Raw genomic sequence first — 21,521 nt, forward strand, 5'->3', positions numbered from 1 at the left:
TAATGTCTTGATCAATTTGAGTAGGGTGGTTGCAAATTTCTCTTTCAAAATCAAGGCACCGCGGAGTCTTCCGTGTCTTAGAAATATGGTTTGCTCACACATATTTACACCTGGAGCCTTCAACAGAGGGGGTGCAGAACATTACACCCAAAGAGTGTTCCTCAATGATTCTCTCATAGCTTCAGCAAACTTGGCTCCAAAGCAACAGCCAGTTATGGCCCCTGATCTCTCAGTGCAGCCTCTTCCAGACAGGATTCAGGAATCCATTAGTTGGAGTCTTCTCAAACTCTAACCCTTCACTGAATGTAGAGATTGCCTCCCCAATCATAACAATAAGGAACATAGGAAACTATGATTTTGAGTCAGACTGCTTGACCCATCTAGCTCAGTATTGTCTGCACCGACCAGCAGCAGCTCTCCAGGACTTCAAGCAGGGATCTCTCCTAGCCCTTCCTGGAGACGCTGGTGATTGAATTTTGCAGGCAAAGCAGCTGCTTATCCACTGAGCGTCTGACAGTGCAGATGGCAAGCGTTGACATTTCAAACTAGTCACAGGGGCTACCAGAAAAGATCAGGCCTACTCTGCTGCCCTGTGCCTTTAGCAGAGGCTGCCTGGTGGCAGAGGCTGTTGTTGCTGCTGCTGCAGGTGAGGGGGGGAGGAGGGATGTGGCTGGGCGAGGAGGAGAAGGAGGCGGTCATGTGACTATTCGGCATGAAACTGCTGCTGCTTGTCCAAAAAGGTCACCTTGGAATGCTGCAGAGGGAGAGGGGTGCTGCAGGGAAGGTGGCTGGGAGGCTGATCCTCTACACAGCCTGAAAAAAGGAGAGAGGCAGGGAAAAAGCTGTCAAGAGAACAGAATGGAAAGCTGCAGGCCGATTCCTTTCAGGCATGTTCTAGGCTGCGCTGATCCAGGGACCTTGTTTCCATGCCACCCCTTTCCCCTGAAATTTCTGTCCCTGAGAATCTGAACAATGCCAGTGGCAAACCATTGCAGTCCAGTATGTATTTCTGTGTTGCAATGAGTTGCACTAGATGACCCTGTTCTGGCTGGGGCTGATGAGAGTTGTAGTCCAACATCTGGAGGGCGCCAGGTTGGCAAAGGCTGTCCTAAAGTGTGCGCGCGCCAGCATGGCTTGCTCCCGCCAACCCCAGCATCATATGCTTGTGCTGGCTGGGGCTGATGGGAGTTGTAGTCCACCAACATCTGGAGGTTGAAGTCTGTTCTGTGGGAAACTCTGAAGGTTAGCACACTCAGCAAGGACTGGTGCATGGTGTTCTCCACCAGCAAGGCAAGGAGTTGGCACGAGAAAAGGGGAAGATCAGTAGGCCTGGTCCCACGGAGCAGCTGGGGGAAGCAGGCCAGGCCAGGCCTTCTGCAAGGCCCATGGCTAGTGCTGCTGGCTATGGTTGAGGCAGGCAAGGGGGTAGCAGGAGAGCTCTAGAGATGTGACTATCAGACTTTGAAAAGTGGGTATCACTGGATCAAGTTCATAAATTTTGTTGACTCAACTAAACTAAGTAATCTTAATTGGATTTTTGAATAAATGTGTGATTCATTGTGGCTTTTTCGATTTTCATTCTGTTATTATCTTCCTTAGTGAGTCATGCAAACTGCTAATCCGAATAATGCTTTTTATAGCGTAGGATAGGGTAGGGTTGGGGCATTGGGGATGAGTTTATGGAACCAAGGAGACAGTGGCCAGAAAAGTTTGGGCACCACTGTTTCAGGCTCTGGGGACTGCCTTTTAGTCTCCTCGGGGTTCCCCTGACTCTCAAAGCCACCTGCGCCATCCACCCATTGGAATCTGGTGGCAGAGGTGTCTCTTCAGAGGGCTCTGGTGCCAGTGCAGTTAACCACCCACCAATTCAATCTACATTTATACATAACAATGAACAAATGCAAATTTGTGTCATGCTGCAACCCCTTTAAGCACCTAGCAATTTCACAGGTTCCTTGTAATTTGGACAATTGGGTCCCTGAAGGCCAGGGATGATGGTTTCCCAGCACTAGGCAGTTACACTGGTGCAGAAACGGCTTGAAAAGAATATTTCTTCCTCCCCACACCTGGCTGACAGTACAGTACAAACAGGTCACACAGGAGCGCCAGTGTAGTGTTCATGGTTAGAGCGTTAGACTGTGACCTGGGAGACTGGAGTTCGAATCCACACTCAGCCCTGAAGCCCACTGGGTGACCTTGAGCCAGTCACTGCCTTTCAGCTTAGCCTACCTCACAGAGTTGTTGTGAGGATAGAATGGGAAGGTGAGAACCACACACACCACCTTGAGCTCCTTGGAGGAAACAGTGGTTTATAAATGCTATAAATACAATAATATAATAAAATAAAATAAAGGGTGGGGCAACCAGCACTCAGAATTTATTTCCAAGGACATGCTTCTTTGTTCCTCAAGCTTTTCAACCTTTTTTTTTTGTCCTGAGCCCTGTTGACTTTGACTCTGTCTCTCTTCCTGCCCCCACTTTGATCCCTTGCAGACAAGCTTTGCTTCAACACTTTCTTCAACTTTGAGGATATGCAAGAGATCACCAAGCACTTTGTCGTCTGCCATGTGGATGCTCCTGGGCAGCAGGCGGGGGCCTCACAGTTCCCTCAGGGGTAAGTGCCTCCCATGGAGCAGCCTCTCCCAAACCGGCACCCCTCCAGGCATTTTGGATTACAACTACAACTCCCATCAGCCACCAGCATCATATGGCCGAGCTGACTGGGGCTGATAGGAGTTGTAGTCTGAAACGTCTAGGACACACTCTGTTCTTGCTGTGTTATGGAATTGCTTGATCATCATTGCCACACCTGGCCAGGTTTCCCATCAGGGATCAGGAATGTGTGGCCCTCTAGGTGTTGTCGGACCTCAGCTTCCGTCATCTCCAGCCGTCAGCCAGGTGGGCTGGAGCCGATGAGAATTGCACTTGGACCCCATCTGGAAGGGCACAGGGTTCTCCATCCCTGCCTTAAACGGAGTCCCTCAAACACTCCCTTGTGGGTCATGCTGTGGTGATGGTTGTAACTTGGCAGCCTAGTGAGGATGTGAAACTTGTGGTGGATGATGACCTTCTCATTGCATGCTGATATCAACTCTTCCTGGGAGGAATAACTGTCATGGGTCTGTGTATCAGTCATGTTGGTCATGTGAGCTGGCCCTGGTTCAAGGCAAACATGGCTGGACCTTCTCTAAGGGTAAATGGCATGGGCAGCCAATAGCTCAGATGCCGAAGCAGACCAGCCCCACACTCCCACAGATTGGGGGAGGAAGGAGAGGTCCAGGACTGGCTCAGAGGATGGGGACTTCTCTAAAGGAGAATTGGGGTTTCCCCAGAAGATCAAAAAGAGGGGTGCTTCCCTAGTCTCTGGTGGGTCTTTCCCTTATATCTCCCCCATCATGCTAGAAGAAGACATCAACATTGTGTCCTGGCTCTCCTGCTTTGTCTTCACAGGTACCAGTATCCTTCCATGGACCAGTTAGCTGCCATGCTGCCCAGTGTCGTCCAGCACTTTGGGTGAGCCTTGGGTGACCTACTTTTCCTTGTTGTCATGTGAAATCACATGATGGGGCAGGACTCCCAGGGAGGCAGTGGAAGGAGGAGGATGGTTTTTAATTTAGCTGGGAGCAAAAGCACTATACCTTTGCAGGCCTCCTGCCCTATACAGTAGATGTTTTAGACTCTGGCTCCCATCATCCCCATCACCATGTGGTCCTTCTGGCTGGGGCTGATGTAGTCTAATCCATCCAGAAGGCAGCAGGATGGAGAAAATGATGGCATGAGTGAACGGTGGATGAAGTAATTGGATAAATTGCCACTGATAAAGCTGGGGAATATTTTAGAGCTGGTTAATAAGTTGCTTGGAAGGAAATAAATCAGCTGATAGTATTTGTCTTATAAAAATTCTATGATTAAGATATTTGGCAAACACGAAGCATCAAACTTTATTTGAGTGAAGGAGGCTTGAAGGACAGCCACGAAAGTCCACCAGTGGGAGGAAGGAAAGGAAGTGGCTGCCTAGGGACCACTGATCACTTTTCTTTCCGCAGGTTCAAGTGTGTGATCGGGATTGGTGTGGGAGCAGGCGCCTATGTCCTTGCCAAGTTTGCTGTAAGTGATCAGATGGTGGGTGGGTGTGTCCTGCATCCTAGCCAGACAAGGGGTTTTGGGTTGTGTTTTTAAAACTATCAAGGCCCAGCACCATTTTTGGTGTTTTCCAGGGCAGGGACCTGCAGTCTGATCCTTGGCATGCTTACTCAATGAAGCTGATTGCCGGGTAAGAAGAGTGATAGTACCACCAATTCCTATTTGAAGTGACCTGGGACTTGCAGCTCAGGGCTTTGGAGAGAAAACACTTTCTCCACCCCACTCTTTGATTTCTTAACTCCCCACAGAAGTCTCAAGTTGTGGCTCTGAATTGGACGGACTGTGCCTTGTTACTGGGCAGAGCAGCCTTCCTCGACTTGGTGCCCTCCAAATGTTTTAGACTACAACTCCCATCAGCTCCAGAAAAGCACTGCTCCTCTGGCTGGGGCTGATGGCAGTCGTAGTCTAAAAGCATCTGGAGGGGAAGGCTAGAGAAGGTAACCCAATCAGTGTATTTGTATTTTTAGATTCTAAAGATGTAGCGCTTGCTTTAAGATGCTCGCTTTGATGCTTACTAATTGCCTTACTAATTGTACTAATTACTAATCTCTGTCCCAGTGGATACATCTGTGAGCCAGAATAAACTCCATCTGCTTGTCTATCTGTCTTGATTTAGCTGATCTTCCCAGATCTGGTTGAAGGCCTTGTTCTGGTCAATGTGGACCCCAATGGCAAAGGTTGGATTGACTGGGCAGCCACCAAGGTGAGACAGCCTCCCCTCCCTGCCGCTACTGGGTGTGTGTCAGAGCCAAGTCTCTGCAGGCCAATTGAGGTTTCTGCTGCTGCTGCTCAAGTAGACTCATTGCTGGGGACAGATCTTTGGATCCATGGACATCCGTGCAAAAAGCAAAGTTCATGCATCTCCCTCTGGCAGCCCATACAGAGTGGGGCCACAGGGCAAGTTTGGGGGGCAGGTGTTGGTAACGTAATGTTTTATCCATTTTTAACCGCCAATAATACATAAAACAGGAAACAAATTTTCCCCTCCTTTCCTATCAATAAAAAAAAAACTAATTACAATGGCCTCCCTGATTGCTCACTTTTAGTTTGGTTTGCTTAGCATACAAACAAACATATATTCTTAGGTAATTAGTACAAATGATGAGTACATTTGCCCTCATGTGGCTTGTCCTAATTCACTGGTTCTGTTTCCAGGTATGTTATTACTGCCTGCCAGTCTTTCATAAAATGATCTGCTTCTGTCTCCTTTCTTGGCTTCTAAATTGTTGTGCTAATTGATCCATAATTAAGAAATCCCAGGGTTTTCTTAACCCAATCCAAGCATGTAGGGGTTTTCATTTTTGTGCTATCACAAATTGAGCAGCTGTTTACTAATCTCCATCTAGGGCTCAGAATATCCCAGACCGCAATAACCTGTGCAAATAAATAAATAAATAAATTTTCCATCTGTTTGCTTAATCCCTGTTAACTCCCCCCCACACACACACACCATTTGCACACCTTGAGAAGAAAAGCAATTCAACCTTCAGCAATGAAGGCAATGAGTGACTTAGCACAGAAGGCTTGACAGGGGGATGTGTAGAGTGTACAAATGACACACAGAGCCTAGCCCCCCCAAAGCTTGCTGCTGCCGCTCTTCAACATCTGCCACCTGAGGTAGCTGCCTCATTCTACCTAATGAGAGGGCCAGACCTGGAAGCTGCCCACACATTTAATGCGACAAGCTAGCTCTTTTTCAATGGGCTATTGGGGTGTGCAGAGTGTTCACATGCAACCATTCTTGGGGCAATTAAAACCCCCACACCTCCCAAAATAAAGCTGCCTGTGGCTCAGTGCAGTGCTGGATCTGTATAGTAGTTACCATAGTCCTTTGCTCCTATTTTCCAGCCTTGTGATGGAGGCTTCTCCAACCTGGAGCCCTCCAGGTTCTATCAGTCGCAACCAAATAACAGATTCCAGTACCAGAGCACACTGCCATTCCTTTCTGTGGGTGTCACAGCTTGGGACATACTTGGTTGGGTGTGTGTGTGATGATGGGTAGTCTCAGGAGACCAAGAGCAGGTGGGCAACAGTGGGCCATCCCCAGCTGACAAGACAGCTCCTCCCAAGAGTTCTGCTCCCCACTTGGCTTGGGTCCAAGCAACTGGGTTCTACCGGTATGTCCACCCCTGAGAGTCCATTCTTGACCCACCTATAGGATATTTCAAGCACATAAAGTCTCTGTCATCTAATTTGGGTCTTGGTAGTGACCACAAAATAACATTGATGGGCTCAAAAGCTCAGATGACTTTAAAAGGGAATTCGCCCGGCCTTCCCTAGTCAAGGGTCTTCCAAAAGTTTTGGACTATGTGCATCATCCCCAGCTCCAGACAGCTGTGCTGGCTGGGGCTGATGGGAGTTGTAGTCTGGTTGAGGAAGCCTGAATTAGACAAATTCCTGGAACAGGAGAGGATTGTCAACAGCTATTAGGTGTGGAACATCAATTGGGCTTAGAAGAAAGTCACACTTACTTCAGGTTCAGAGGGCACCGGAGTGGAATGTTAGTCTGATATTGCAAGGCAATTAATTCTTTACTCTTATGCTCTGCTTTCAACTTTCAGCTCTCTGGCCTGACTAGCACATTGCCTGACACAGTTCTGACTCACCTGTTCAGCCAGGTAAGAAACATGCAACAGCTGTGGAAGGAGCTGGGAGAGGTGGGGGGTACTTCTCTGTTAATCTCCTCCCATTCTGCTTTGGGAGCTGAGACACTTCTTGAAAGCCTCCAACTGGCCCTGTCCAAGAATGACTAGGGAAACCTCTTTAAAAGGACACTGCAGCCTGAGTCATCCATGCAAGGAGCTTGAGAGGCAGCCTGGTGGAGGTTGTCACATCCTGACAAGGTGTTGGTTCCTGTGATGCAGCTTCCCACCTGGTTTTGGCAATATTTTGGTGCAAGTCACCAAGAGAGGGCTTGGGTTTCCCACAGTAAAAAAAATATCAGATGTGACCCTGTGATGCACAGATATCTCCAGGTGACTGCATTTTAAGCAGATGCTTACAGGTGTGGAGGGCCTGGGGCAGAGAGTAAGTCCCTATTTGGTTTCAGCAGTCAATAGCAACAAAATGCCAGAGACTCTGTAAGAGAGACCCAGAGTTCTGCCCCACGAAAATGACACGTTTTCAAAGCTGGGACAAAAGCCCTGAGCCAGGCCTGAACGCTGGCAGGGCTTCTTTAAAACTTCACGCAGGTCTCTTACCAAGGATGAATCCAGAGGGATCATGCTGGGAAGTGTGTGTGAGAGAGAATATGAAACCGAGTGAAAAGCCACCTGTCTGCAGCACCCCTTCTGGCAGGGTATCAAATACCTTTCCTTACCCAGGATCAGGGTTGGCAGCCAGCCAGCCTGCTCAGCAAACTCAAAATTGCAGAGGTGACCAGACTTCATTTTGTGGTGTGTTTCTAGGCACAGGTCTGCTCTTTAAAGCACCATATCAGAGTGCTTTGTTTTGCCCCCTACACTTTCCCTGCGAAAACTCTTTACTGCTGAACCAGAGCAAATAGCAATCTGTGGAAAACCCAAATTGCTGTTTGTTCCGATTCAGCATCAGAGGGTGGGTTTCTGCAGGGAAAGTGTCAGGGGCAAAGAAAAGCACTCAGACAAGGTGCTTTAAAGTGCAGACCTGTCTCTGGAAAATGTGGGGGGAAAGTTAAGTACGGCTGAGTCCTAGGTTTGCAATTTTAGTGTGGCTTTTAAGTGGTGAGTTGTGCCCAACAAAGAGGTGCATCCAGCAAGAGTCCTTGGGCTCACAGAGGTGCTTTCCCAGTCAATGCCTCCTCCAGCCCAGAATGGTGGCTCTGGTCCTCAATGGTGCTCTGACTTGGCCTCCTTTCTGTCTGCCCTCTTTCTACACCCACAGGAAGAGCTGGTGGGGAACACAGAGCTTGTGCAAAGCTATCGGCAGCAGATCAGCAGCATGGTGAACCAGTACAACCTCCAGCTCTTCTGGAACATGTACAACAGGTAGGGGCAGGGGCTGAAGGAACTGCAAGCATCTTGGATCATGCTTTCCTCCCAGTAGACAGCTACCACCATACTCTCCCCAATCCCCCCTCTTTTTAAATTTGCTTGCAAGCTCTATAGCTCACATCCAGTTATGATGAAGCTTGTTTTTAATAATACCTTAAAAAAAACTATTTATTAATGTTTTTACTTATTAAAATGTATATACTACTTGATTGCAAAAAAAACCCAACCCTCAAAAAGCCTCAAAGCGGTTTACAAAAATAATAAAACAATAACATTATTAATAAAAAGAAGAAGTTAAAAACAACTCTTTTAAGCTTATTCAAAAAGGAATTAAATTCAACGATAAACTAACAACTAGATGAAACCACATGTCAACATTCTACATATCTGGATAGCCTTGCCTAAACAAAGATGTTTTTCAAAGGCACCAAAAATAGTACAGTGAAGACACCTGCCTGATGTCAATAGGCAGGGAGTTCCAAAGTGTGTACTTTATGTTGTGCTTCTGTTTTTAATTATATTGTCTCATTGGTGTTTTTTTTGTTACATTTTTATACACTCCACAGAGATATATTTTTTTAAGTATGTGGTTTACAAATGCTCTTAAATAAACCCATTTCAGAAAGAAAATGAAGGACTGGGTTGATTTCCTAGCAGCCCTCACCTACTCCCTTATAATTTCCATGTAGTGAACATTTCTTCCCTCTCATTTATTCCTGAAATAATCCCCTTGATAGCTTGGCAAAAGTGGTGCCTTGGAGTTAGGAGCTAGGTCTGAAGGTCCTAGTTCCAGGGTTTGCCAACCTGGTTCCCTCCAGATTCTTTGGACTACAACTCCCATCAGCCTCAACCTGAGAGTTGTAGTCCAAAACTTTTGGAGGGCACTAGGTTGGCAAAGCCTGCTCCAAGTTGCCAACCACCATTGTAGAAAGCGAGACTGGAGGACCATGAAGCTGCACTGAGTCCTGAACGCACCCCATGGCAATTTAGAGCCCAGCAGAGCTAGTCATAAAAATCCCCTAAAACCAAGCAAATTTCCTATGCTTGATTGAGAGTTTCTTGCAGAATTTTACAAATACGTTGTAAATAAAAGGTGAAACGCCACGGTGTGATGCAAATATTGTAGTCCTGCTGAACTCACACATAGCACAGTGGCAGAGCCCCTGCAGGTTTGTCTGCTTCAATTAAAAATCCTAATTTTTTCCTCAGTCGCAGAGACCTGGACATTAACCGACCTGGGAGCATCCCGAACGCCAAGACACTCCGGTAAGCCACGGATTTGCTCCAGGGAGGATGAGGAGGGGCCCCGAGCAGAGCAGGTCTCCCCTGCTAATCATGTTTCTCCCCTTGGGGTTTGCAGCTGCCCAGTGATGCTGGTGGTGGGTGATAATGCACCGGCCGAAGATGGCGTGGTGAGTAAGGAGCTAAGCCCCAAAGAGTTAATTTCCCTGCTTGAATGATGTCTGGGACCAAGCTCATAGCATGGGTTTGTCCTTCCCCTAGACTGCAAGCTTGTCTCTTCTTTGAAGGCTGGTGGGGAAGGCGGTTGGCAGGTACAGTATTTAAGAACAACTAGAGGCCTCCTGAGGATGCCTTTGCAGACTTCAGACCTGCCTTTCACGCATTCTGTTTTGTTTGGTGTGACTGATTTGGCCACTTTGTTCAAATTGGTTTGTGAAATGCAGTGGTGGATAAACATCCCAGCATGAAGCACTTCCTGATACCCCATTGCCTGCTCTCTCCCCCTACCCAGGAAGCTTTGGGAAAGAGAAAGGGAGAGAGGAAGGGAGGGAGGGAGGGAGGGAGGGAGGGAGGGAGGGAGCTGCAACTCCCTTGGCTCCTAAGGGGATTTATTTATTTATTATTTATTGCATTTACATCCCACTTATTTTTTATTATTTTTATTTCATTGCATTTATATCCCACCTTTGTCTCCAAGGAGCTCAAGGTGGCGTATATGGTTCTACCCGCTCCTGATCTAATCCCCACAACAACCCTGTGAGGTAGGCTAGGCTGAGAGATGCAGTGATTGGCTCAAGGCCACCCTGTGAGCTTCATGGCCAAATGGGGATTTGAATCCCTGCTCTCAGGTCCTAGTCCAGCACTGTAACCCCTACACCACACCCCCTATCTTTATTGTTTGAGTCATGAGTGTTAGAAACGTTATGGTTAAATATCTGGAATGTCACATTCCTTTTATTTATTTTAATTGCTGTTGCCAAAGCTGTACACCACCCCCATTTTCCTGCTGTTTCCCTGTTTTGAGGGTTTACTGCAGCACAGAAGCTACAGGGAGGCTAGCCAGGTTTTTTGCCCCAGGTGAAACTTCCAGAGGGGTGCCATTGAGGCTCCCAGCCTGTGTGTGCGTGCATGCACAAATGTGCGAGGGGGTTCCAAACTGGGTCTTTGACCTGGGTGAAATAAAGCCTAGTTTCGTCCATGGTGTACTGAACCTCTGAGGCTGATTGTGTTGGTTGCTGGGTCACCCCACGTGCAGGGCAGGTGATGCTTCTGCTATTTTGAAACTCTGACTTTGCTGTTTCGTTAGGTTGAATGCAACTCCAAACTGGATCCAACCACCACCACTTTCCTGAAGGTGAGATAGAGGACTAGTAGTATCTTGCAGGCACAAGGAAGGGCAAGTCTTCAGGACAAGCCCCTTAATCCCTAGTCCGCTCTCCCCCACGCCTCACCCCTAAATCTCATTCTGAGTAAGTGATTTTGATTCCATCCAAATTTGCTCTCCCCTTCTTCCTCCCACTGGACTCTTAAGGGCCAAGGACAAAGGTGCAATGCCTTACGTATCTATACCCCCCAAACCCAATTGAAAATAGGAGCCATTGAGACACCTAGTGGGGATGGTGGTGCTTATCCCCATTTACTTATGAGCCACAGTTCGGGAGATGGAGATGGTGTATAATACCGTAGGAGCTACAGGCATTGCAGAGGTCTTACAGCACAGGGTAGAAGGCCACCAGCAGGGGTCACTCTAGTTCTGGATATCTTGCATTTAAGAGGAGTGAAGAGGTTGACCCACAAGACCCGTACTGACTCTGTGATTGGTGCAACTTGGGCTGGGCGCTTCCTGCCCTTTGGGAAGGGGAGTGGGGAGGCTGTTTCAGAAGCCACAGCCCTTCATTAGACATCATGGCAGCCTAGCCTTTCTAAAAAGGGATAGGACTTGAAGCACAGTGCGTCAGCCCTTCCCTTCATCTTTGTGCTTGCAAAAGCTGCTGCTGCTTCCAGTTGTCTTTCTCCAAATGGAGTTCTGAGGCTGGAAGAGGCAGCCCTTCTGCTTGCCTTCCCCACCCACAACAGATAGGGATTTGGCACCTGAGCCTCCTAATGTCTAGCTTTCCTTTCACTAGCTGAGGACGTCGGCCATCTTGAAAAGATGGTGGGCATCCCTGGTTGGTTGTCTGGTACAGAGTGGCATTGACTAAAGCCAATGGAAGCTGGGATTTGCAGGCGCCCGGCCCAGCAGTGACTCAGGGGCCCCTTAAGTCTGTACTCAAAGCCTAACCCAACCTTCTGCCTTGCTGATGTTTTGGACTGCAACTCCCTTCAGCCCCAGATAATGACTGGGTGATGGATGCAGTTGAGGGGAGGAGGCTGGTCACCTGGAAGGGAAGGTGAAGCTTCTCTGACTCAAAACTCTGTTTTCCACCCAGATGGCTGATTCTGGTGGGCTCCCTCAAGTCACACAGGTGAGTTCTTCCTCTTCCTCCATTCTCTTGTTCATTAGAAGACCTTCTGTGGAGCTCAGAAACCTCCGTCTGGGTGTGCCTGGGCACTTAGGCTGGGTGCAATTCTCCCACCTCTTCATTTCACCCAAACCTCCCTGAGTTGCGTCCTGCTCTAGGATTAGTTGTTGCAGGGACGCTGTTTTGAAGAAAATCCACATTTTGGTTCAAAGCAGTTTAAAGCAAGGTAAAGGTAAAGGGACCCCTGACCATTAGGTCCAGTCGTGACCGACTCTGGGGTTGCACGCTCATCTCGCGTTATTGGCCGAGGGAGCCGGCGTACAGCTTCCAGGTCATGTGGCCAGCATGACAAAGCCACTTCTGGCGAACCAGAGCAGCACACGGAAACGCCGTTTACCTTCCCGCTGTAGCAGTTCCTATTTATCTACTTGCATTTTGACATGCTTTCGAACTGCTAGGTTGGCAGGAGCTGGGACCGAGCAACGGGAGCTCACCCCGTCACAGGGATTTGAACCGCCGACCTTCTGATCAGCAAGTCCTAGGCTCAGTGGTTTAACCACAGCGCCACCTGGGTCCCCAGTTTAAAGCAAAGCAAAACCCAAATATCTCTGCCCCCCTTTTGCTTGGTGATGGGGAGCTTGTGCAACTGGACGGGGCAGGGGGAGGAGGGGGAAAATAAATATAAGATCAGCATTTAGATTCACAAACAGAATACAGAATCTGAATTTTAAAAGCTCAGATTCAGAAGATACTGGGCCTATCCACATGTGTCTAGCTTGATGCACACACCCACACACCCACTATTTTTGCAATGCCTGGTTGTAGGTGTTTTTCTTTCTGTTTTTCATCCGCATCCCTCTGATTTCTTGAACAGCCTGGAAAACTGACGGAAGCATTCAAGTACTTCCTTCAAGGGATGGGCTACAGTAAGTATTTGTATAGTTTGACGGATCAGTGTGCTCAAAAACTGTTTGTGTAACTGAGGGATTGTAAGAGATGTTCATGTGTTTGTAATTGGAGAGTGTAGAAGCAGGTGACTCAGCAGAGGATAATTTCGTTTGGTCTATATTTGTAATGAACTGGCCTAATTTGTACCTCCCAGAGTAATATTCGGATGAGAGTATAATGATTCTTTGGATTTCACACTTGGTCAGTATCTGAATTTTATGATGCCATTGTCAGCTCAAAGAGTGTACCAAAACATGTATTTTAGGATAAAGCATGTTTTAAAATGCATACATAAGACTCATATGGGTTTAAATTTTTATTTTGTGATAAATTCAGAGTCAAATATGTATTTAAATATGGGTTTTTCCATGGACAGAATGGACTTATGAGCAAACACTGGCAAAACTGGCACATACTAGATATAGATTGATCCACCCAGCCCTTCTCAGCTCAGACTGTGACCACATTTAAAGCTGTATTGTTCCATTATAAACAGTCCTAGGTTCTTAAGGGTGGTGAGAGCTATTAAAAGACTCCTATCCCCCCTCCCCCTCCAAGCTACAATTTCCAGAGTAGTTTAACAATCATTCTTTCTTCCTTGGGAACTCCAGCTCTATGAGGGGAATAGGGGTTTCCCAATAACTCTCAGCAGCACCCTTAACAAAATACAGCCCCCAGAATTCTTTGGGGGAAGCCATGACTGTTCAATTGGAATGCTACTGCTTTAAATATATAGTGTAGGTGTGGTCTCTATGCATTTAACGTGCTCCCATGTGTCCCCACTTCAGCCCCAAACAGATTACTAGCCCTGTTGTTGAGAGCCTGCTCCTGGACAAGGTTCCTCCATCAAGGGCCCATGGCCTGCTGGATGTGCCATACAGAGGCAATGAGCTGTTAGTGTGTTTATGATTAAGGAAATGGGTGTGTTTGGGTGTTCTTTGCCTGATACTTCCCAGTTCTGTGCATGTCTCTGACACCATGAGAACAACTTACAGTCAGTTCCAGGCTTGGGAATTAGCACCTGGAGTGTGGCCAGGGTTTTGCATCAGAGAGGTGGGTGAAGATGTCAGAACCCAAAGGGCATTTGCACTTCTTTCAGTGTGGATTTAAAGACCCATTATCTGCCAACCATTTCAGATCTGTTCTTCTCTTCTCCCAGTCCTGATCACCCTGGTCAGAGAGAGCTTGGCCTGAGCGACATTAGGTATCTCAGAAATAAATGATAAACAAAAATCATAGAAGCATGGAGTTGGAAGGGTCCCAAAGGGTCATCTAGTTCAGTCTCTCCAATGCAGGAATAATTTGTATGTGTGAAATTCTTCCTGCCTTCTCTGTCTCTGTCTCTTTTTCTCTCTCTGGTTATCGGTTGTGATGTTCTTGTCTTGTTTTTCTGCTGCTGATCAGACAAGCCTTGAATGTGTGATGTTCCCCCCCCCAAAAAAGCCTCTCTTGCCCTCCCAACCCTCAACCAGACTCTCTTTGCTTCCACCTCCTACTCAACCTCCCCTCCATATCTCTCTTAGTTGCCTACCTGAAGGACCGAAGGCTGAGTGGAGGATCAGGTATCCCCTACCCCTAATGTCTGCTCACTGTCACATCCACATGCTGCATGTACCCTCCGCCCCCGCCCTCTCCTTATTGTGCATTGCTGCTGTACAGAGTGTGCTTTTCTGCTGCAGCTTCCATAGCTGGTCCTGCAGTATAGAGACAGGCAAGTAAACAGGCAACTGAGGCTGACTGAAAAAGAAGCATCGGCCCTCCCCCTGCTGCATCTGTAGCATGACTCACACACTATGGGAAGCGCACAGCTATGTCATTCCAATGGTGTTTGTTGAAACAGTTTTCCCAAAAAAAGATTTGCCTGCTGTGCTTTCTAAGGCAGCCTCCCTCATTCTGGTGCTCTGCATGTTTTTCAGACTGCAACTTCCATCAATCCCAGCTTCCTATGGCCACACTGACTGGGGCTAATGGGAGCTGTGGTCTGAAACATCTGGGAGGTACCAGCTTGCAGGAAGCTGTCCAAAAGCATCCTGAGTGTGTTGTTGGTGTGATACCTTCCTGCTGGTAGTCACATCTTCCCACAGAGAGATGCAACAGCCAGGTTGTTTGGCAGCAGTGTCACACCTGACTGAATCCTAAAACACGCAGTTCCTGGGGGTTTGCAATTTCTCCTCAACAGCCACGCATGTGCACTTACAAATCCTAGAGTGTCCCTCTTGGAAGATTTATTTTTTTAAAAAAAAGAGGTTAATGACCAGGTGTGGCATTTTCATAGGTCTTGCAATTACGAGTGCACCCATGACTTCTTGGATTTTGTGCATATTGGTGCAGAAAGGGAATTGTGCTCAGCTGAACTGCAGAGTTGGGGGCCCTGTTCATGGGTGGATGCACAAGAGCGGAGTCAGCATGGCCCTTGACTAGCATGGGATGTAAGACCATGCCAAAAGGAGAAAAGGTATCAATAGGAGGAGAGAGGGCCTATCAACAACTACTAGCCACGATGGGCTGTTCTGCCTCCACAACCAGAGGCAGCAATACTTCTGAATACCTGTTGGTGAAAACAAGCGGAGGAGAGAGTGCTGTTGTGCTGGGGTCCTGCTTGCTGGTTTCCTGCAAGCATCTGCTTGGCTGCTGAGATGTTGGGGATTGTGTGTCAGTGGCAGAGCAGGGCACACAGGAGGTGCATCCAGGTGCAGAGTGTCACTTTGCTTCCTTCCCTGTCCCACCACAGCCCTACCTGCTCCCTAGTTCTGATGGTCACCTGTGCCTCTTGCAGCGGTGAGGGGAGGAAAAAAGGGGTGTGTGATGGAACCTCAGAACAGTGGTGGAAGAATTTATTTTGCAGCTTGACATGTCCCATGTGTGTTTTGGCACTCTGCAGTCTTCGGGAGCAACTGGGTCACATTCTGCTTGTTGTGGCTGTTTGCTTAGTCCAGGGGTGGCGTCCCCTGCAGCCCTCCAGATGTTGCTGGACCCTGACCACCATCATCCCTAGCCTTTGGCCAGGTTGGCTGAGAGGGCAGATGGCAATCACAGGGCCTGAGCGGGCTCCTGTACTTAGAGCACATCATTCTGAAATTCTTCACACAAGCCATTGTCTAGCAAGCCACCCACTGTCTCCCCGCAGTCAGCTTGGCCATGTCTTTGGGGTGTGATTGCTGGGCTGGTTTGTCTGCCTTCCACAACCTGGTGCCTTCCAGATGTTTTGGACCAGGCACCCCCAAACTGCGGCCCTCCAGATGTTTTGGCCTACAACTCCCATGATCCTGAGCTAAGAGGAGCAATTGGTCAGGGATGATGGGAATTGTAGTCCAAAACATCTGGAGGGCCGAAGTTTGGGGATGCCTGTTTTGGACTATGAGTTCATGGAGGAGAGGGTGATCAATGGCTACTAGCCAAAATGGCTCGGCTCTGCTTCCACAGTCAGAAGCAGTAATGCTAGAAAACCAGTTGCTGGAAATCACAGGAGGGGAGAGTATTCTGGTGTTCAGTTTCCAGTTTCCCACAGGCATCTACCGTATGAGAACAGAATCCTGGACTAGATGGGCCATTGACGTGATCCAGCAAGCTCTTTTTGTGCCCTTGTGTTCTTATGCTTCAAGAGTTGGTGCATGGCTAGGGCTTGAGTGGCTGAAGGCTGCTGGGCTTTAGGCGCCCTCTGAGGCCAGGGGCTTGATGTTGCTTCTTCCCTCTCCTGTGGCAGCTTTGCTCGTCTTTGTGGCGCTCGCTCCGCCTGGACCCTACCTGGTTCGCTTTTTGTCCCTGGCAGAAGCATTGATGCTCTCTCTCTTTCTTTCTCTCCCCGTAGTGCCCTCTGCCAGTATGACGCGCCTGGCCCGCTCCCGCACGGCTTCCCTCACCAGCGCCAGCTCTGTGGAGGGCGGGGGCAACCGCCCAAGAGCCTGCACCCACTCGGAGAGCAGCGAGGCCATGGGGCAGATCAACCATACCATGGAGGTGTCCTGCTGAGCGCCTCCACCTTACTCCTCCTCGCCGTCTTCTTCACGGGTGACCTCGAGGGCCCACTCATCCAGCCACTCTCCAGCTGGCTCCATCCCCTGCGGCTTCCTGTGGCTTTAATTTCTTTTGCCGTCTTTCTTTTCCTTTCACATTACGGAATACTAAGTTGGGAGGGGGGCATAGGGAGAGTGGGAAGCAGCAGCAGTAGCAGCAGCTTGATGTCAACAGCCACCTCCACCCATAGGCCCAGGTACCATTTTGAACCAGGGAGATTCCCTTGGGTTGGTTTCTAGCTGGCTTGGAAGTGGCAAGCATGTCCCTCTGCACAGCTTGAGGCAAGGCGAGCAGGAGGGATGTTTTACACCTGCCTAGCCCAGGTGCCTCTTCTCCAGAAAAGCCTATAACCCAGTGAGTCAGAAGGGGGAGAGTGTTCTCGTGGGCCCTTCGCCTTAGATGCCCAACTATTAATCCACAATGCACCCATGCAGTGGTTTACTTACTTTATTTATTTTCAGACACTTATATCCCTCCTTTTCCTCCAATGAGCTGAAGGTGGCATACATGGTTCACCCCTCCTCATTTCATCCCCACAACAACCCTGTGAAGTAGGCTAGTTGAGAGAGGCAGTGACTGGCCCAAGGTCCTCGCCTGACACTCCAACCACTTTACAGCACTGGTTCAGGATGGAGGGATATTGCAACCTTGAAGGCAAATGCCTCTTAGTTTCTACCCTTCTCTTTGGCCTTGGAGCACAGGCTTTTTAGTTCCACAGCTTTGGAAAGCCTTTTTGGTGGTTGACTCTTTTGCTGGCAGGTTTTGTTGGGAAGACAATGGAAATTGGGGCTTGACTGGATAGCAACATGCACATAGAGTCAAGCCGTTTCTCCAGCTGCTGTAGAAAACCATCCAGGGGCTCCTATTGCATTACAGCATTTCCTTCCCCTACATGTAAAGTCAGTCAAAAGCAGGAAGTGAGAAGTTGTGCCCCCCCCCCATACAAGGAATGAGCAGCTGGACTTTCCAAGCATAAGGGGTAGGGAAAGGTTATAGTTGGTTTTAGGATTTGTTTGGGGTTTCCTCAAGCCTTTTAACCAGTGCTATAAATGGCCTTTGGGTAAAACTTGTTGCAATATAAGCTGCCCCCACTACCATCGCTTATTATTTTTTTAAAAAAAGACAATCAGTGGCAGGAATCAAAAACACAAGGGCACATTTACGCATGTTTAGACCATGCTAACCCTTGTGGCTTTCCTCTCAGGAATCATAGATTCTTGATACTCTTGCCCAATAACTAACTATCCCCAGGATCCTTCCCTTGAAGGAAACCCCTCTAGAAAGCAGTGCTGGGTTGTGCATATGCCTTTGGGCTCAGCAGGAATAAGTAGCAGAAGCTTATCCAGCCTCAAGGAGGGAAAACAGGGCCCAGGAACATGAGGGCATTTATTTAGTTATTTAAAATATTTGTTTCCTGTTCTTGGTCAACAGTCCCAGAGCAGAGTACATGAACTATTTTAAAACACAGCACAGAAAATAAAAACATATAAAAATATTCCCAACTAGGCAGGCCCTTGGGGTGTCATACTCCAGCCCCTACTGTCCAGGATCAGCTCCTCGTTGTATTTGCAAGTTTTGAGGAGAAAGGCTTGTGTTGATGGGGATAAAGAGCTTCCTCCCCCAAAACAGCCCCATAGGGGACTGGTCACATCTCCTCCATGGTACCACCTGTATGAAAAAACAGGTAGGCTCTTGGAAGGTCCTGATCCCGAAGTTTTGTCTGTGGCCCCCTCTGCTCCTCAAGGATGTGATGGATCATGTGAAGGTGCTGGGATATCTGCCCCTAGACTGTGCCTGTCCACATTCGATGCTGTATCTACTGAAGTTCTACTCTGAGTAGAACTAGCACTGGATAAGAGGCCATTGTTCTAATTGACCCATACCGGTTGTTAATTTATTGAGGTCTTTCCATTTCAATTCATCTCAGAACCCCTTTCAGAGTTTTGGGGAGGAACAGTTAGCAAGAATTTGCCTTCGCATTTCTCCTCAAGTTCCGCACATTCATGCCTTTGAAGCGGCCACTCTCCCTACTCGCTCTGCATTACTGTAAGCCTGCTATTGACGTGAAACCAGAAAGGCTCTTGTCCATGCCACTCTGGGTTCCAAAGGAGCCAATATACCTTCCATTTCCTTTCCCCAAACAGCTGCTGGACCACCCAGCCAATTGTTCTTGCTGAATCCCAAATGCATCCTTACCGTGTCCTGATCTCATGTCAGACACTCAGTTCTTTTTACTGATGAAACACCACACGCACCCACCCACCCACATCACCAATCTTGCGCGTCACTGCGTTTCCACGCAAGCAAAGAGCTTGAAGTGGGGTTTGGCCCAAAGAGCAACAAGCAGCTTGCGAGGAGGTCTGTCTCGCCTCTCTGCTACTCTGCAGGCTTTGCACCTGACTTTCTCGCTCCTGACAGTGCGCACGTCAAGGGGTATATATGTGTGCGTAGCCAGGCATCTTTGCATTTAAATGGTTTGATGTTGCCACAACCAGTCCAGACACACTCTCTGTTTGATGTAATCCTCTAATCTCAGACTCTTTTATTCTGTGTGCTTCCTTCTGAACTTTAAATATGAATGACTGAAGGCTACCAGGACCCTCTTTTACTGTAGATCAGCTTTTGCCAACCTGGGACCCTCCAGAGGTTGTTGTATTACAGCTCCCATCAGCTCCTCAGCATCACAGAGCCAGGTGGGCTGGAGCTGAAGGAAGTTGCAGGAGAGAACACCTGCTGGAGGGCACCTGTTTGGAGGAGGCTGCTGTAGATATTGTTGCCTTTTTTCTTGATGTGTTCTTTCAGATAAGATAGATCTATAAATTCCTATATATAATATTTATCTTTGATTCCACCCCTGCCATTTACTTGTAGCAATTGGCAACCAATGTGCAGTTTTTCATTTGAAGGTGATCTAGCTATTACTGTAGGGTGGGGGTGGGGGGGAATTGGATTTTTTTAAAGAAACATTTTCCTGATTAAGGTGGAATTTAATGGATTTCTTTTTTTCTGTATGAGGTGAAATGTAATATTTTTGTGCATGATGGTTGTTGATGCTCTCCGGTTGCATTGATGCCACAATATCTACAAAATGTAAAACAAGGCAAACAAACAAACCCATTGATGTAGAGAGGATTATTGTGTTGAAAATTAATAAAGATATTAAGATCAAGCAGACTCACACTGCAGTGGAAGCGGCAGCTTATTCACAAGTGCCACACTTACTCATTTACTGTTAGCAGAACCCAATATATCAGGGTTGGGGAACCTTCCGAGCCCAGGGGCCAGATTGTGACCTCCCTTGAGGCAACTTGCAGGTGGGTGGAGCTTCCTACCTGTCAATCACCTGGTGTCATAATGAGATCAGACTACCTTTTTCTGTCTATTTTCCACAGCACTTTGGGGCTTCTGAAGAAATCCCCATTCAGAGCACTGAATATTTTTTACTTGCACCACCCCTCCCAAAAAGTTGTGTTGACACATGCCATGTGATAAAACACCTTTGCTTTGATTCAATCCATAAGCCAGTGGTTTTCAACCTGTGTGCCGTGGCACCCTGGAGTGCCTTTAATGATGGCCAGGGTGCTACGGGCAACACTGGTCTCTGTCCCTCTTTCCTTCCCTCCTTTCTCTGATGCTCTCTTGTGTCTCTGACTCCCCAAGACTTGCACAGCTGTCTGTTGCAGCAGCCCTGGCTACATGCTCCCTAGGCGAATGGTGCCTCTGTGACTGGTCAGGGGCTGCTCCCCAGTCCCCTGTGGGGCAGTGTGAGGAGGCACCTCTCTTTGGGGTGGGATGAGGGGCAGCTCAGACCAGGAGCAGCAGCTGTGGCTGCCCAGAGGACTCCCAAGGAGAGGGGAGAAGAGGCTGAGGGAACACTCCACAAGGGAGGGTGTTCGAAAAAGGAATGAGGGGCTGCCAGCTCTGCAGGCAAGGTGTGACATAATTAGGCTCCTCAGCCCCATAGGGGTGCTGCAGAAATAATGTAGTTGGTCAAGGGAGCCGTGGACCCAAAAAGCTTAAAAACCTTTGCCATAACCAATTACATTTTCCAATGTGGTCTATGCCACCATCTGCCAATAATGTCCTCCTGCATTCTACTTAAGACAACAGGGCAGCCTCTATACAAAAGAATAAATGGACACAAATGGACATCAGAAATGACAATATCAATAAACATTTCCACTTCCTGGAACCCACTATAATTGACATTAAGATGGCCATACTGGAACAAATGAGTTTCAAAGGGAGACTGCAACCTGTAGATAATGTAATTATTACAACTGTTAATAGCAGAATACCCTCAGTGCTCTTCTGCATTTCCTCTCAGTGTTTACAATTCTCTTCCTCAACCATGTATGTTGGTTGTACAACCCAGGATGTAATGAGCTCATGCATCTGTTGAACTGGACTGCTGTCCACGAAAGCTTAAGCCATTATAATAAATGTGTTGGTCTCTGAAGTGCCCCAAGGCTCTGACTTGCTGCTTCTTGCCTTGATGCTCCAGGGTGAACACATCCAACAGCAACTCCTGCTCTCCTCTAACAACCAGGGGTGTGAGAATAGCCCACAAAGGAAGGTGTTTCCTTTGCCATATCTCAGGGGCGGGAAACACTTTTCATCCTAAGGGCCAGATCCCTTTGTGGGGAACCTTTCAGGGACCAGATCTGGCAGGGCCAGAGGCAAAAGTGGGAGGAGCAAGACATTTGACTCTTAACCTTTGTGCAGTAGGCTCCCTTGCAGT

The 21,521-nt window shown here is 48.1% G+C and overlaps 1 protein-coding gene across 5 annotated transcripts in view; it reads left to right on the forward strand.

The window, feature by feature from the left end:
* The window catches only part of NDRG4 (NDRG family member 4), a 47,774-nt gene extending 28,363 nt beyond the window's left edge, over nt 1-19,411 (forward strand). For 3 of the 5 annotated variants that reach the window (XM_035118911.2, XM_035118909.2, XM_035118913.2), the window contains 13 exons: nt 2,494-2,614; nt 3,451-3,513; nt 4,047-4,107; nt 4,760-4,846; nt 6,705-6,761; nt 8,005-8,108; nt 9,324-9,380; nt 9,475-9,526; nt 10,663-10,710; nt 11,786-11,821; nt 12,693-12,744; nt 14,290-14,328; nt 16,575-19,411. In XM_035118911.2, coding sequence (XP_034974802.1) covers nt 2,494-2,614; nt 3,451-3,513; nt 4,047-4,107; nt 4,760-4,846; nt 6,705-6,761; nt 8,005-8,108; nt 9,324-9,380; nt 9,475-9,526; nt 10,663-10,710; nt 11,786-11,821; nt 12,693-12,744; nt 14,290-14,328; nt 16,575-16,735 — 938 coding nt within the window. In that variant the 3' untranslated portion in view covers nt 16,736-19,411. The remainder of the gene's footprint in view (nt 1-2,493; nt 2,615-3,450; nt 3,514-4,046; nt 4,108-4,759; nt 4,847-6,704; nt 6,762-8,004; nt 8,109-9,323; nt 9,381-9,474; nt 9,527-10,662; nt 10,711-11,785; nt 11,822-12,692; nt 12,745-14,289; nt 14,329-16,574) is intronic. The other 2 variants (XM_035118910.2, XM_035118914.2) reach the window with 1 other exon arrangement.
* Nucleotides 19,412-21,521: the final 2,110 nt, after the last annotated feature.

This window comes from Zootoca vivipara, chromosome 6 (genome assembly GCF_963506605.1).
Source record: "Zootoca vivipara chromosome 6, rZooViv1.1, whole genome shotgun sequence".
Taxonomy (NCBI): domain Eukaryota; kingdom Metazoa; phylum Chordata; class Lepidosauria; order Squamata; family Lacertidae; genus Zootoca; species Zootoca vivipara.